The 13,871-nt window shown below is 40.3% G+C and overlaps 1 protein-coding gene and 1 long non-coding RNA gene across 3 annotated transcripts in view; both read left to right on the forward strand.

Moving 5' to 3' along the window:
- The first annotated feature begins 348 nt into the window (after positions 1-348).
- The window catches only part of ACTL6A (actin like 6A), a 27,538-nt gene continuing 14,015 nt past the window's right edge, over positions 349-13,871 (forward strand). Inside the window, exons 1-5 of one of the 2 annotated variants that reach the window (XM_081830024.1) lie at positions 349-528; positions 9,220-9,296; positions 9,453-9,627; positions 12,253-12,353; positions 13,191-13,288. In XM_081830024.1, the coding sequence (XP_081686150.1) occupies positions 504-528; positions 9,220-9,296; positions 9,453-9,627; positions 12,253-12,353; positions 13,191-13,288 (476 nt within the window). In that variant the 5' untranslated portion in view covers positions 349-503. The remainder of the gene's footprint in view (positions 529-9,219; positions 9,297-9,452; positions 9,628-12,252; positions 12,354-13,190; positions 13,289-13,871) is intronic. The other variant, XM_006745800.3, reaches the window with a different exon arrangement.
- Positions 9,634-12,197, forward strand: LOC145723379 (uncharacterized). Its single transcript, XR_014148326.1, has 2 exons — positions 9,634-10,976; positions 11,014-12,197. It is a non-coding gene; the product is annotated as an uncharacterized LOC145723379 (long non-coding RNA).

Consider the following 13,871-nt stretch of genomic DNA (forward strand, 5'->3'; position numbering starts at 1 on the left):
CCACCGCTCCTCGGCGCCCAGCCCAGCCACACCCCTGGACCCACCCCGACACTGCCCTCCAGTCTCTCTCCTCCCTCTCCCGCTCCCTCCGGCTTAATCTCCCGCCCACTCGGGAAGCCCCGCCCCAATCTCACCCCTCAATCCCCCCACCAGCCTGCGGCCGGTTCCGCAACCCAACTCCTTCCCTCCTTCCGTCGCTTTCCCCTTTCCCCGCCTCCATGGCTGCCTTCGATTGGCTAAACTGGCTGTGCCGCGGCAGAGATGCGGCAGAGCCTCCGTCCTGATTGGCTAAAGGGTATCCGGGCCTCTCATGATTGGCTGATAAGAGCAGACAGCAAGTGTGACTGAGCTTCGGGTTGTGTGGACGCTGCTTTGTTGCCTGAGGGGGGTGGCGGTGGAAGTTAAGGGGGTAGGGGGCTAGTGCTTCTCGGGACCCGCAGTCGCGGCCGTCGCAGTCACTTCGCCCGGTAGCCTTTAGCGTAGGAGTCGCGCGGAGAGCAGCCATGAGCGGCGGGGTGTACGGGGGAGGTGAGTGAGTGCGGCCGGACGAGAGAGCGCGCCTTTTTAGCGTGTGGGGTTTGTAACCGCCGCCCCCAGCCCTCCCCTCCCCGGCGGCCCCTTCCGGTCTCCCCTGCTCTGGACCCCAGCCTCCCCGCCCCATCCCCGCCCCGTGCTCTGCCCGCCCCCGGAGCCCACCCGGCTCGGCAAGAGCCTCGGGCGCCGGGAGTCGCCGCCTCCTGCGGTTCCTTCCAGCCTCGGCCCCCGGAGGAGCAGGGTTTTGGGGGTGCGTGCCGGCCTCCGCCTGGGCGGGCACTCCATCCTGGGGGGTCGGCCCGCAGAGCCCCGGCTTGAGTGGCTGGCCGCAGGGTCGCATCTTCCCGGGTGTCTCCATAACTCGGCTACATTGGGGCGCGCGCGCGTGTTTAAACTTGGGAGGTCCCAGCAGTTTGCAAGCATGGACCGAGGGTTTCCACAACGACCCGTGGACCGTAAAGCGAGCCGCGAGAGGTACCACTGATTGGAGGAGTGGTGGCTACTCAGGACGCAGCCTCCTCTTGTTCCGTGCTCTGTTGCCTTACACCTTTCATTAACTTCTGCCTGTTTGCTGACTGTGGGTTCTCCAGAGTTACTCGTGGGAACACCTGTAACTTAAAGATGTTGTCCTTGGGTCGGCTGCGGTGTGGTGGAAAGATAAGCCCCGGCCTGGCAGTTACACAGACCTGGCTTGTACTTTCAGTCTCACCATTTATGGAGCGATTTGGCCTTGGGCAAGTTAGTTCAGGCTCCCAACTTCAGGCTCCTCGTTTTGGGAATGGTAATTCCTACCCAGTGGGGTGGTTGTGAAGGTTCGGTGAGATAATGATACACTCGCTACACCTAGTGTGGTCCATGGATCAGCAGTGTCAGCATCACCTGCAAGCTTTTTAGAAATGCAGTATCTCAAGCCCCACCTGAAATATATCGAATCAGAGCTTTCATTCTTGCTAGATAGGTAGGAAGCACTGATGTAGGATTCTGGTTTTTGCGGTGTTTGATGAGTTTAGAGAACAAGGAGACAAATCTGAAGTGTTGCTTTTGTCATTGTGTCTAGTAAGGTTATTGTTTCTGAAGAGGATGGCATTTTACAGGTAAGGGATAAAAATGAGGTTTTCAAAGTTCTTAGTAGTTTTTGGAATGTAGCTTGAGTTTCTTTGCGGTAATATGCTGATCCTCATCCCCTTCTTCCCCGTTTATGTTCTTGCTTTTGATTTCTCAAATGTGAGAGTCAGTAGTTCCCCATTTTTACTCAAAGCCTAGTGGATCTTCATGATTTACTCTTTCCCATCTGAAGATGCCATCCTGACCAAAAAACTAGGTCTTTGTGCCTTTGCTCACAGAGGCTGTTGACTCCGTTTTGACCTTTAGGTTCACTGATCCAAGGACCTAGAAGCTGTCCATGAGTTTTTCCTTAGAAAGCATTGTTTAATTTGACTGAGGTAGAAATGGATACTAATAATGCCAGCAGCAAACATTAATTGAGTGCATACTTTGTACTAAGAGCTGTTCCAGAGACTTTTCCTGTGTTGCGTTTAATATGTGCATTAACTCAATCTGCAACAGCCATGGGAAATGATAACTGCTATCCCCGTATAATGGAATAAGAAAATAAGGTATGGGAAAGATTAAGTAACTGGCCCAGAGTTACATAACTTCCTAATAAGTGGTGAACAAGAATCTCTGGGATGAAGAAAAAGGCATTTCAATAAAACCCTTTCCCATTTTAAAAATAGTTTTTTGGTTGTTTCTCCGTAAGTCATTTTTGTTATATAGCTACAGCATATTCGTATATGGTTTAGGTATTCAGAATAAACGTCCTGTGTCTCATTTGCTTATGGAGAGGAATATGTCTTAAAGCCTGTTTCATATATAAAATATTTAAAACTCACAAAAATAAGTGTATGGTTTTGTGTTTGAGTTACCCCTGTATGACCAGTATTTATAGTAGGTCATATTTTCCGAAGGGTGTACTGTGAAAAGAAACCAAACCTCCCACCTAGGTTTTGTGTAATTAACTTAGTAAGCTGTATTTTTAAGTTGCTTGCTTAATTTAAAAGATCTTTGCAGTTTAAATTTTAAAATTTATAGCTATCTCATTCTAATAATGATTTCTGACTAGATCTGACACTGATCTTTAGCTTTGGGTATAATGCATAATTCATCCAAATTTCCATACTTTCTGATTTCTGGGCCTACTCATTGCTCCTGTGACCATCTTTCGTGGTTCTCCTTTACTTCAAACTTGCATTGTAAAAATAAACAGTCCAACTTTGATAAATTGTGTTTCATCATTCCTGCACCCCTTACCCCCAAATCTCTAACCTTAAAATTTTCTCAAAACCATCATCCCCATGAGTTGGGGTATCCTTGTCCAAACAAAAAAATAAAACAACCTTCCTGCTTTCTCCCAAAGTCATTTGCCTTTTTCAGTATCATATTGGACCTTATCATATAAGACCAGGTTAGAAAATTGCCACATTGCTTCATGTTTTCCCAGAAAAATCACCACACCTCTAAACTTGGAAGCCATTTACTCTGTGGAAAAACATCAGCATCCTCAGAAAAGTGAAAACAGTGTTTTTAGTAGCAAAGAGATCCAAGTTTTGAGGATTTTTATCCATTATAAATTGTATCCTGGTTTTTAAATACCCAGACCTGGGACACCTGGGTGGCTCAGTTGGTTAAGCAGCTGTCTCCGGCTCAGGTCATGATCCCAGGGTTCTGGGATCGAGCCCCGCGTCGGGCTCCCTGCTCAGCGAGAGCCTGCTTCTCCCTGTCCCTCTGCCTGCCACTCTGCCTGCTTGTGCTCTCTCTCTGTCTCTCTTGTCAAATAAATAAATAAAATCTTAAAAATAATAATAATAAAAAATAAATACCCAGACCTCCATGACTATGGTTTAAGCCTCCTATCTCCCTTTGCCGTTCTCCTATTTTGGGTTCATTGGTACTTTGTTTTTAACAAAACAAGGTACAGGAAATAGACCTATTTCCCATCCTTTGAAAAAGGAAAATAAGCAGATGCAAAATTCCAAGAAGCAAGAGTCTCACTCAGTTTAAAATTCTACATCTAGTTTGCCAAAAAATTTAAAAAAATTAAAAAAATAATTTGCCATCTAATTAGGACAGGAGCATAATTGATTTGTTAGATTTTTCATTTCATTTAAAAAAAAAATGTTTTTGAGTGCTCATTATGTGCCAGGCAGGTATAGGTATAGCCTCTGCCTCCAAGAAGCTTAGTCTTATAGGTGAGTCAGTCAGATAAATAGACACCGTATTTTATCCATTTTTAGTTGTACATTCCCCTTCCCCCCATATTTAAAGAGCTGAAGTTGGAATATTTCTCTTTTTTTGTGGAGGTTTTTCTATTTTACATATTTAAAATTAAAACAAAATTAATTCCAGTCTAATTAACAAGGAATATTTCTTGATGATTTGGCAGAGTTTAATTGGTGTGGCAGAGTTTAATTGGCAGCATGCTTTTTTTTCTTACTGATGCATGAAGTAATGGTGCATCTTATCATTTATATCCTATGATGAGAATTGGGTGACTTGAGGAGAAAGGGTAACTAATTCAACATAGTGTGTTCAGTAATGACAATATATAGAAGTTACAAAGGTAGAGCAGACAAGAAAGTTACTAACTCAGTGTGGGGGAGTCAGACGACTTCACAAGAGAGGTTATGGGGATGATGGAAGAAGAGTAAAGGACAGTATATGCAAAGGTTAGCTTAGTGAGAGCACATGGTGTGTTTCGGAGACAACATTATCCAGTAATGCTAGAATGTGAGGTGGGATACGAGACTACTGTCAGATTTTGCTAAGCCTTGAGTATCAACTGGGTGAAATGATTTGAATTTCATATTGTAGATGATGGGAAACCACTGAGGGATGCTCTCTTTTCATTGAAGGATATATGTACCCTTATGTTCAGAGTTACAATTTTGAAAGATAACAGTGCAGCAGTTTGAAAGGGGTTGGAGAAGGTGAAGAGATGGGAAGCATAATACTTATGGGGAATTGTAATAATTCCCTGTTGAGATAAAAGCTTGATTCAAGGGGTGCCTGGGTGGCTTAGTTGGTTGAGCATCCAACTCTTCGTTTCTGCTCAGGTCATGATCTCACGGTCATTGTATCAAGCCCCCCTTGGGCTCTGCCCCTCTCGGGGACTCTGCTTGAGATTCTCTCCCTCTCCCTCTGCCCCTCCCCCCGTGTGTGTGTGTGTCCGCACACTTGTACTCTCAAATCTTTTAAAAGGAGAGCTTGACTCAAGACAGTGGCAATGGCAGTAAAGAGGAAAGTAATTGAGAAATATTTAGCAGAAATATTTGGCAAAACTTGATGAGGGGTATGAAAATCTGAAGACATTCACATTTCTCAGTGTTCTGCCTCTGCTGACTAGGCCACTAATTGTGATAGCACTGCTGAGATTAGGTAGGATGGGGAAAAGAAGGCAGTGCTTCAGATACACTGAATTTGAGGTATCAGTGGGACATCAGGAGGAATTGATGTTGTACACCAAGAAGTTTGAGATACGACCTTTTGGCTCTCTGAGTAGCACCATGGCGGTTGGTAAGAACAAGTGCCTTAAGAAAGGTGGCAGAAAGGGAGCCAAGAAGAAAGCAGTTGATCTATTTTCTAAGAAAAATTGGTCTGATGTGAAAGCACCACCTATGTTCAGTGTAAGAAATACTGGAAAAACACTAGTCAAGAGAACTCAGTGGAACCAAAATCACATCTGAAGGCCTAAGGATCATGTTTTTGAAGTGAGCCTTGCTAATCTGCAGAATGATGAAGTTGCATTTATTTTTACTTTTTATTTTTTAAAGATTTATTTGAGAGAGCATGTGTGCACATTCATTGGGGAGGGTGGTGTAGGGTGGGGCAGAGAGAGTCTTAAGCAGACTTTGCACCCAGCACAGAGCAGGGGAGGGGGTGGGGGGGTGGGGGGGGCTCCATCACAACCTGAGCGGAAACTGAATCCGATACTTGACCGTCTGCTCCACCCACGTGCCCCTGATGAAATTGGATATGATGGATATGAGCCACCAGTCCAAGAATCTGTTTAAAATTTAGACATTTAATGGTAACAAATAAAAAATCTTGTTTGTGATGTTTACAAAAAAAAGTTTGAGATATGGATCTAGATGAAGGTGAGGGCTTGAGAGAGAGATTTGAGATTGAAATTATTAATATTTTGGTAGAAGTTGAGGCTGTAGGGGTGGAGCAGATTACCTGTGAAAGGATGAATTAAGGAAGGGGTTCCTGGCCTCCCTAAGTAATCCACAGGTAGAACTATATTTTATTATAATTGGTTTCTTTTATAACCTATTTTAAAACATTCTAAGAAGGGAGTCATAAGTTTCCTAACGTGTCTGTATTTGTTTGCTAGGGCTGCCGTAACAAAGTACCACAGACTGTGTGGCTTAAATAACAGAAATTAATTTTCTCTCTATTCTGGAAGCAAGAAATTTGATATCAAAGTGTTGGCAGGGTTGTTTTCTTTGGAGGTCTTTCTCCTTGGCTTATACAAGCTGTCTTCTCCCTTTGTCTTCACGTGGTCTTTCCTCTATGTATCTGTGTCTAAATGTTCTCTTCATGCAAGGACACCAGTCATAGTGGGTTAGGGCCCATCCTAATGATCTCATTTTAATTTAATTGCCTCTTTAAATTAAGACCTTATCTCTAAATACAGTCGTGTTTTAAGGTACTAGGAGTTAAGACTTCAACATATGAATTTTAGGGGGAAACAGTTCAGCCCAGAGCTTTGTGAAAGAGGTCCATGGCGTAGGACAAAAGATTGATCCTTGAGAACAGTAATTGAAAATTTTGGTTAACCAGGCAAGGCAATTCATTTATTTAGTTAGGATATTTCTTTAGCCAGTATTCTGGTTAGTCAGTGTTAATGTTTATTAATTCATATTCATTGGTAACTTTCCTATTTGTACTTGAGTGTACATGCTGTGGTGACAAAAAATGCAGTGTTCTGCTTTTCCCCTACTTTCAGACAGAATAATTTGGATCAGAGAATTGTATAGAGAATGGATAATTACTTTGGGAAATGTAATAAATGCAGAAACTTCCTTTCAGATTAGAAATAAAAATAGGTGGCTCTTCATTTTATTTGACTAAAAATGAGATCATTATTCTGTAAGGACACCATCTCTTAACTACGAATATCTGTATAATCACTGATTTTTCTTCATTTTAAAACTTAATTTTTAGTACTTCCAACATACTAAAAATATGTGTTAAATTTATATGTTGATAAATAGATGTAATATTTTACTGTATTTGCCTGAGATATTTTAAGAAGTAGCATGTTATTGATATAGAGTCCCCTTCTCTCCCTCCTTAGAGGTAGCCACAGAACTGAAGTTGTAGGCAACTTTCCCAGACCCCATGCAGATTTTATATTTTTACTCTGTGTGTCCATATGAATTAAACAGTATTATAACGTGTGTGTGTGTGTGTGTAGTAACTAGCTTTTCAAACTAGTCATTTTTTGGAGATTTATCCATATTAATACATATAGATCTAGACCATTTTAACTGCTGTATAGTATCTCATGGTGTGAATAAATTATAGTTTATTTATTTCCCTCCTGAGAGACCATTAGATTATTTCTCTTTTTTCCTGTGACGAGCAGTGTGGTGATAATAAGGTAATAGCGGCTTCCACTTACTGTGATTATTCTGTGCAGGTACTGTTTTAGGTGCTTACATGCATTATAGCATTTAACACATTTAATTATTAGAGCATCCTATGAGATAGGAACTATTATGCACATTTACATATGAGGAAACTGAGGCAGAAAGGTTAGAAATCACCCAAGGTCATATAGCTAGTAAACATTCTAAAACATGTCTCCTTGTGATATGTGTGAGAGAGTGTCTCTAGAGAAGATAAAAGTGTAATTTCTGTGTATGCACATTTTCAACTTTAGAACATGTGACTAAATTGTGCATTGTGGTTGTATCAGTTTACAAAACGTGTTGATAAACAAATGTGTAGGAGCTCCTTTCCCTACATCTTTGACAACACTTGGTCTAATCAGATGGATTTTGCCAATTTAATGGAGGTAAATAATAGTTCTTTATTCTTTTTTTTTTTTTTTAAAGATTTTATTTATTATTTGACAGAGACACAGCGAGAGAGGGAACACAAGCAGGGGGAGTGGGAGAGGGAGAAGCAGGCTTCCCGCGGAGCAGGGAGCCTGATGTGGGGTTCAATCCCAGGACCCTGGGATCATCACCTGAGCCGAAGGCAGACACTTAACGACTGAGCCACCCACGCGCCCCAGTTCTTTATTCTTTTTAATGATTGAAAAAAATTCTTCTTTGAAAAATTAGTGCCTGGAAAACCCAAGTGTTTTGTTTTTGGAGGCATTCTGTTTTGGGTGAAATATTTTTAAAGAATAATTAGAGGCTTTTCTCTGAATATGAATGTAAAAAAATTACCAGCTTTCTTCCTCAGCATTAAACTTTAGTAAAAATCTTTGAAATGTGTGAACTTTGATAACTTCATTTTAGTGATTTTTACTTGGCCTGTATAATTATATCTTAAACTCTTATCCTTCAGAGTCCCTCTTTTTCTTGGAGTTTTGCTACGTTTCTTCTCTAATTGCATAGGATATAATTTCCCTTAACATATGAAAAAATGGTACCTAAGTATACTGCATATCTTCCCTTTGCCCCTCCAGATCTACTTTCCAGCCATTTCCACCCTCTTTGTGCCCTTGAAGGCTGATCCTTATAGACTGCCTCAGTGGGTCTCTTAACCTCTAGTTTGGCCCGTGGTAGGGTAACCATATTTCATGCTTTATGCCTCTTGTCCTGGTAGAACTATTAATAGGGAACCCTTTTCGCATTCGGAAGTGGCCCAGTTTGGGTGACAAATTGTGAGATCACCCGAGCCAATGGAGAGGGGGAACAGAGAGGTTGGCATATTTATTAGTCTGGTTTCTTCCCCTCAGGGTTAGCCATGGCTCACTGCATCCCTTAACTGAAGTCACAGCTCCTGTGAGGTAGCCCTCCAAACACAACTGTCTCTGGGGTCTGGTAACAGTTCTTTCTCCATGTTTCTTCAGTTCTTTCTGGTTTTTTTTTTTAAAGATTTGATTTATTTATTTGACAGAGACACAGCGAGAGAGGGAACACAAGCAGGGGGAGTGGGAGAGGGAGAAGCAGGCTTCCCGCAGAGCAGGGAGCCCGATGCGGGGCTCGATCCCAGGACCCTGGGACCATGACCTGAGCCGAAGGCAGACGCTTAACAACTGAGCCACCCAGGTGCCCCTGTTTCTTCAGTTCTAAGGGTGGTAACAGATCTCTATTATTAGTGCTAAGGTATCATACTATCCCTTTTGGTTTTCCTGTATTGTGCCTATATCTTTGTAAATAGTCCCTTTAATAAGTAAACTCTTGCAAATTACCCAGTTTTAGTGTACCATCTCATTCCTGATTGAACCTATACTGATATACAGTTATGACTTGTTATAGCTAAATGCATCTTTATTTTAAGGTGTATTCAAAACTAGGTACAAGCTAGTAATAATGTGAAAGTAATACCTGTTTTAATTTGTAATAGAGGTTTTACATACTTTCTCATTTTAAGCACATTAAGTACTCTTAATTTTCATATGATACCTATAGGTTGTTAATGTTAATTATTCTTTCATCTTTTCAGATGAAGTTGGAGCTCTTGTTTTTGATATTGGATCCTATACTGTGAGAGCTGGTTATGCTGGTGAAGACTGTCCCAAGGTAAGTGTAGTGTTAATTGGATATGAAAAGGCCATTTATGTAGAATTAAATTCATGCAGAAATTCTGACTCAATTATAGTAAGACTTTAGCTAGAAAAAAATGACTACTTGATGAAAGCAGGTAAAACTTGTATATCATGTTCTTGACTCTTCCAGGTGGATTTCCCCACAGCTATTGGTATGGTGGTAGAAAGAGATGATGGAAGCACACTGATGGAGATAGACGGCGATAAAGGCAAACAAGGCGGCCCCACCTATTACATAGATACTAATGCCCTGCGTGTTCCCAGGGAGAACACGGAGGCCATTTCACCACTAAAAAATGGGATGGGTACGATGTTTGCTTCTGTGGATTTGATTTATAGAGTATACATGCTATGTTTTAGAGCTAAAACTTGTAAGTCGAATATCGGGTATTTTGTTGTTTTTATTCCACAAGCTGATGTTCCAGGCACTGAGAATACAAAGATGCATTAAACATGTTCCTCTTCCTTAACAGACTCACAGGGGAGATAGATACAAATATACAAATATGTAGGATAAGTGTTATAGCTATGTTTGATAAGCAGTGGGATTAGAGAGGAGAGGTATTTAACTCTATCATTGGGGGTCATTGATGGTTTTCATAAAGGAGGTAACTTTTTTACTGGATCTTGATCAATAAATAAGGATTAGCCTGACTGGAAGGCTGGGTAAAGGAGAGCAACCAGCATATGTAAAGAGGTGGAGCTGTGTAAGAAGCGTACATGTTTAGAAAGATCATCAATTAAGTATGGCTGTAAGAGTGGATCCATTAGGACCAGTTGCAGGAAAGGTGGGCAGAGAGCAGTCATAATAGGGCTTGTAAACCATGCAAAGGGCATATTAAGCTGGCAACTCTGAAAGGTAACCCCAAAGGAATTTAAACGGAGGTATGAAATGTTCATATTTGTCAGCTGGAGAGATGATTCTAAAAGCAATATGTAGGCTAGATTGGAAGGAGTTAATAGAGACAGGAGGATCAGTTAGGGAGGTGAGAATTCAGATGAGAAGTGAAGAGCGTTGAAATTTTATAACTGATGGTAGAGATCCTGAGGTGGCTTTGAGAGATATCAAAGAGGTGAAAAGAGAAGAGTTGAAAAAGTTTCCTCGATTTTTGATTGGGGTGATTGGGTACCATGCATTGAAGTAGGATAGAATGGAAGGAGTAAGTTTTATGGTCTTAAAAGGCAAGTATATTACCTGAGATCACTCTTAGGTTCAGTTATTCACGAGAAGGACTCACAGGACTCAGCCTATAGTTGTACTCATGGCTGAAATTTATTACACTGAAAGGATACAAAGCAAAATAGACAGGAAAAAAGGGCATGGAGTGAAGTCCAGAGGAAACCAGTGCAAACTTCTCAGAGTCTTCTCAAAGTGGAGTCAGGCAGGATGTACTTAATTCGTCCAGCGACGAGATGTAACAACATGTGTATTGCCTACCACAGGAGCTCATTAGAGACAATTTTTACTGGGGGTGGTCACGTAGGGACCCTGTGCCTTGCATGTACTAAAAATCCAAGGCTTCCAGAGGGAAAGAAGGTGTTCAGCATAAACCACATTGTACAAACAGTTTAGGCTCAGTGAACTAGCCTTATCATTTAGGGGAAGTTTTATATCAGTGTAGGGAACTGGCCAGTTCCTGGATGCCAGCCAAGGGTTTTTTCTGTACAGCATGCTTTTTTCTTGCAAGCAGGCTTTTTTCTGTACAGCATGTAAATGAGTTTGTTATTGCGTTCAAAGTATTTGAATATAGGTGCTGTTGTAGTAAGCAGGTGAGAAAAATTTTAAGACACGGAGTTGCATTTTAATAGCGAGAAAGTGTGAAATATGAGACACGGGTTGAGGATGGGGTTCCTTGTCAGAGCTTGTTCTGTATTTAACCGAAGAGAAGAAAGTGTGCCCATGAAAGAGAATGAGAAGGAATAGTTAGGGATGTAGGGGAATAAATACTCAGCAGAAGGCCAAGGGAAGAACAAGTTCTGGAAGCATAGAAGTGATTCATTCTCATTGTTCTCAGCTGTGACATTGAGATTTACACTAAGAAGGGAAAAGTTAGAGTGACTGACAAAGTTCATTGACTAAAACAAACAAAATCCTCATATGCCTGTGGGAATATGTTGTACGAGTCATGACATTCTTCTTTGGACTGTGGCAGAGCAAGTTTGTAAACTCTTGAGCAGTCAGTAATGTCAGATAATGTTAAAGAGGTCAAGGGGCGCCTGGGTGGCTCAGTTGTTAAGCATCTGCCTTTGGCTCAGGTCATGATCCCAGGGTCCTGGGATCGAGCCCCGCGTGGAGCTCCCTGTTCGGCGGGAAGCCTGCTTCTCCCTCTCCCACTCCCCCTGCTTGTATTCCCTCTCTCGCTGTCTCTTTATCAAATAAATAAAAATCTTAAAAAAAAAAAAAAAAAAGGTCAAGCAATATTACAAATGTGAAGTTTCTGCTGGATTTGTCTGTTAGAAGGTCATTAGTGACTTATGCATGCATTTTTGATGGAATGTTTAGGTGGAAGCCAAATTGAAGGCATATTATATTCCCTGAGGGTTCTTTTTTTAATCTTTTAATCTTTTTTCAAGTAGATTATAAGCTTTTTGAATATCAGATCTAGATCATACCATTCTTTTGTATTTTCTCTTACCATTTGAATTGCATACTGTGCCTCTAGTAAGTACTTATTGAATAATATTTATTTGGTATCACTAATTACATTTGGGACAGGTCTAAGGGTTGTGATGCTGTGGGGGCTGGAGCAACCAAGAAGAATTTCCATATTTATAGAAAACAAAGATGATGTCTATATAAAGTAAATCTCTGAAATAAGTAGGTTCTGTATATTAAGTGTTAATGCTAAACTGTAGAAACAGTCTCTTAAAAGATTCTGTATTCATCTTCAACTAAGCATTGTTTTCAAGGTGTTAATCTTATATTGTAGTTGAAGACTGGGATAGTTTCCAGGCTATTTTGGATCATACCTACAAAATGCATGTCAAATCAGAAGCCAGCCTGCATCCTGTTCTCATGTCAGAAGCACCGGTAAGACAAACTTTGTTTTCTGAGTTTCTGTAGTTGTTGTTTTTTAAACTAATTCGAAGAATGTTTTATTTTTCTTTAAAGAGGCATAGAAGTTCATATTTTGAATTTTGAAAATTAGGGGAAGGGGGATTAATTTTTCTATACTATTATAATTTTTATTATTTCAGTAATTAAAATATTCAGAGAACAATAACAAAGCACCCTAAATGGGGTTTGATTATTATTTTTTTTCCCAGGGATTTATTTAACATTTGATTTCCTTGGGCTGCTTCCCATTTGGGTATATGAATTGTCCCTATGCCCCAGGGGCAGGGCATATCTGCTTTTATACTCTGCTCTCCAGGAGAGAAGTCAAATGTGGAGCTAGGGCTGGAAATTACTAGACCGAAGTCTCCTGTGAAATGAATTTGGTACAGAGTCCAGAGAGCCCAGCAGGCTAGCATAACGATCATAAATTATCAGTATTTTGTTTCCTAGTTTCCTTTTAAGTAGGAAAATTTGGTGGTTTAAAATTACTAGATTCACTCTTAAGATTTAATATACTTTATGTTTATAAGAATCGTGATTTTCTTGTACTTTGAAAAGTCAGTAACTTGTAGAGTTCATGGCAACGGATAATTTTACTTATTAAATGATAAATTTTAATTTGTATTTACTAAATTTATTTACAAATAAATAGAAATATACATATATATGAAGATTATTTTCTGTGGTACTCTATTTTTAATATTAAGTTTACATCTTTGTTAATATAGTACTATGTTGAATCTTGAAATAAATCAACATTTTAGTTTTTAAACAGTAAATAACTTGCATTTCTTTTTCCCTCTTCTCAAGTGGAATACTAGAGCAAAAAGAGAGAAACTGACAGAGTTAATGTTTGAACACTACAACATCCCTGCATTCTTCCTTTGCAAAACTGCAGTTTTGACAGCGTATCCTTGAAAGAATAATAATCAGCTTTTCTTTCAAAGTAAATGTGGTGCTGCCGTTAAAGAGAATGCCCCCAGCAGGAAGACATGAGCCAGTTCTTTGGCTTTTTCTCTCTTCCTTTGTAGCTATCTGTCTTTCAGTATTTCTTATTGGAATAGATATACCAGAAGTTATTAGGGAAATAAGAAAGAAATGCTCAAATCCTGCTTGTTGACAAGGTTTTTAAAAATTTTGTTTTTAGGAGGGGAGTGTGAATAGAAGGTAATGTTTAAGCCAGTTGGATTAAATAAGTTCAAAGATTGCCATTTCCGTTCTCCTCTCTCATTACCATAGAAAAGTGGAAATTACCTATAAATTCACTTAAGATTTAATCACCAATTTTTAGAAAATCACATATTTATCGTAGACATGTTAAGGGACAGACAAGGAAATACTGTGTCCTTATCTCAAAGAATTTGTAATGTAATAATCTTCTTAAAAAGTAAATAATTGATTTAAATAGTACTTTAAGGGCTGCCTGGGTGACCCAGTCGGTTAAGCGTCTGCTTTCGGCTCAGGTCATGATCCCAGGTTGCTGGGATCGAG

This window comes from Leptonychotes weddellii, chromosome 1, assembly GCF_054177405.1.
Source record: "Leptonychotes weddellii isolate Sample4059 chromosome 1, ASM5417740v2, whole genome shotgun sequence".
NCBI lineage: Eukaryota > Metazoa > Chordata > Mammalia > Carnivora > Phocidae > Leptonychotes > Leptonychotes weddellii.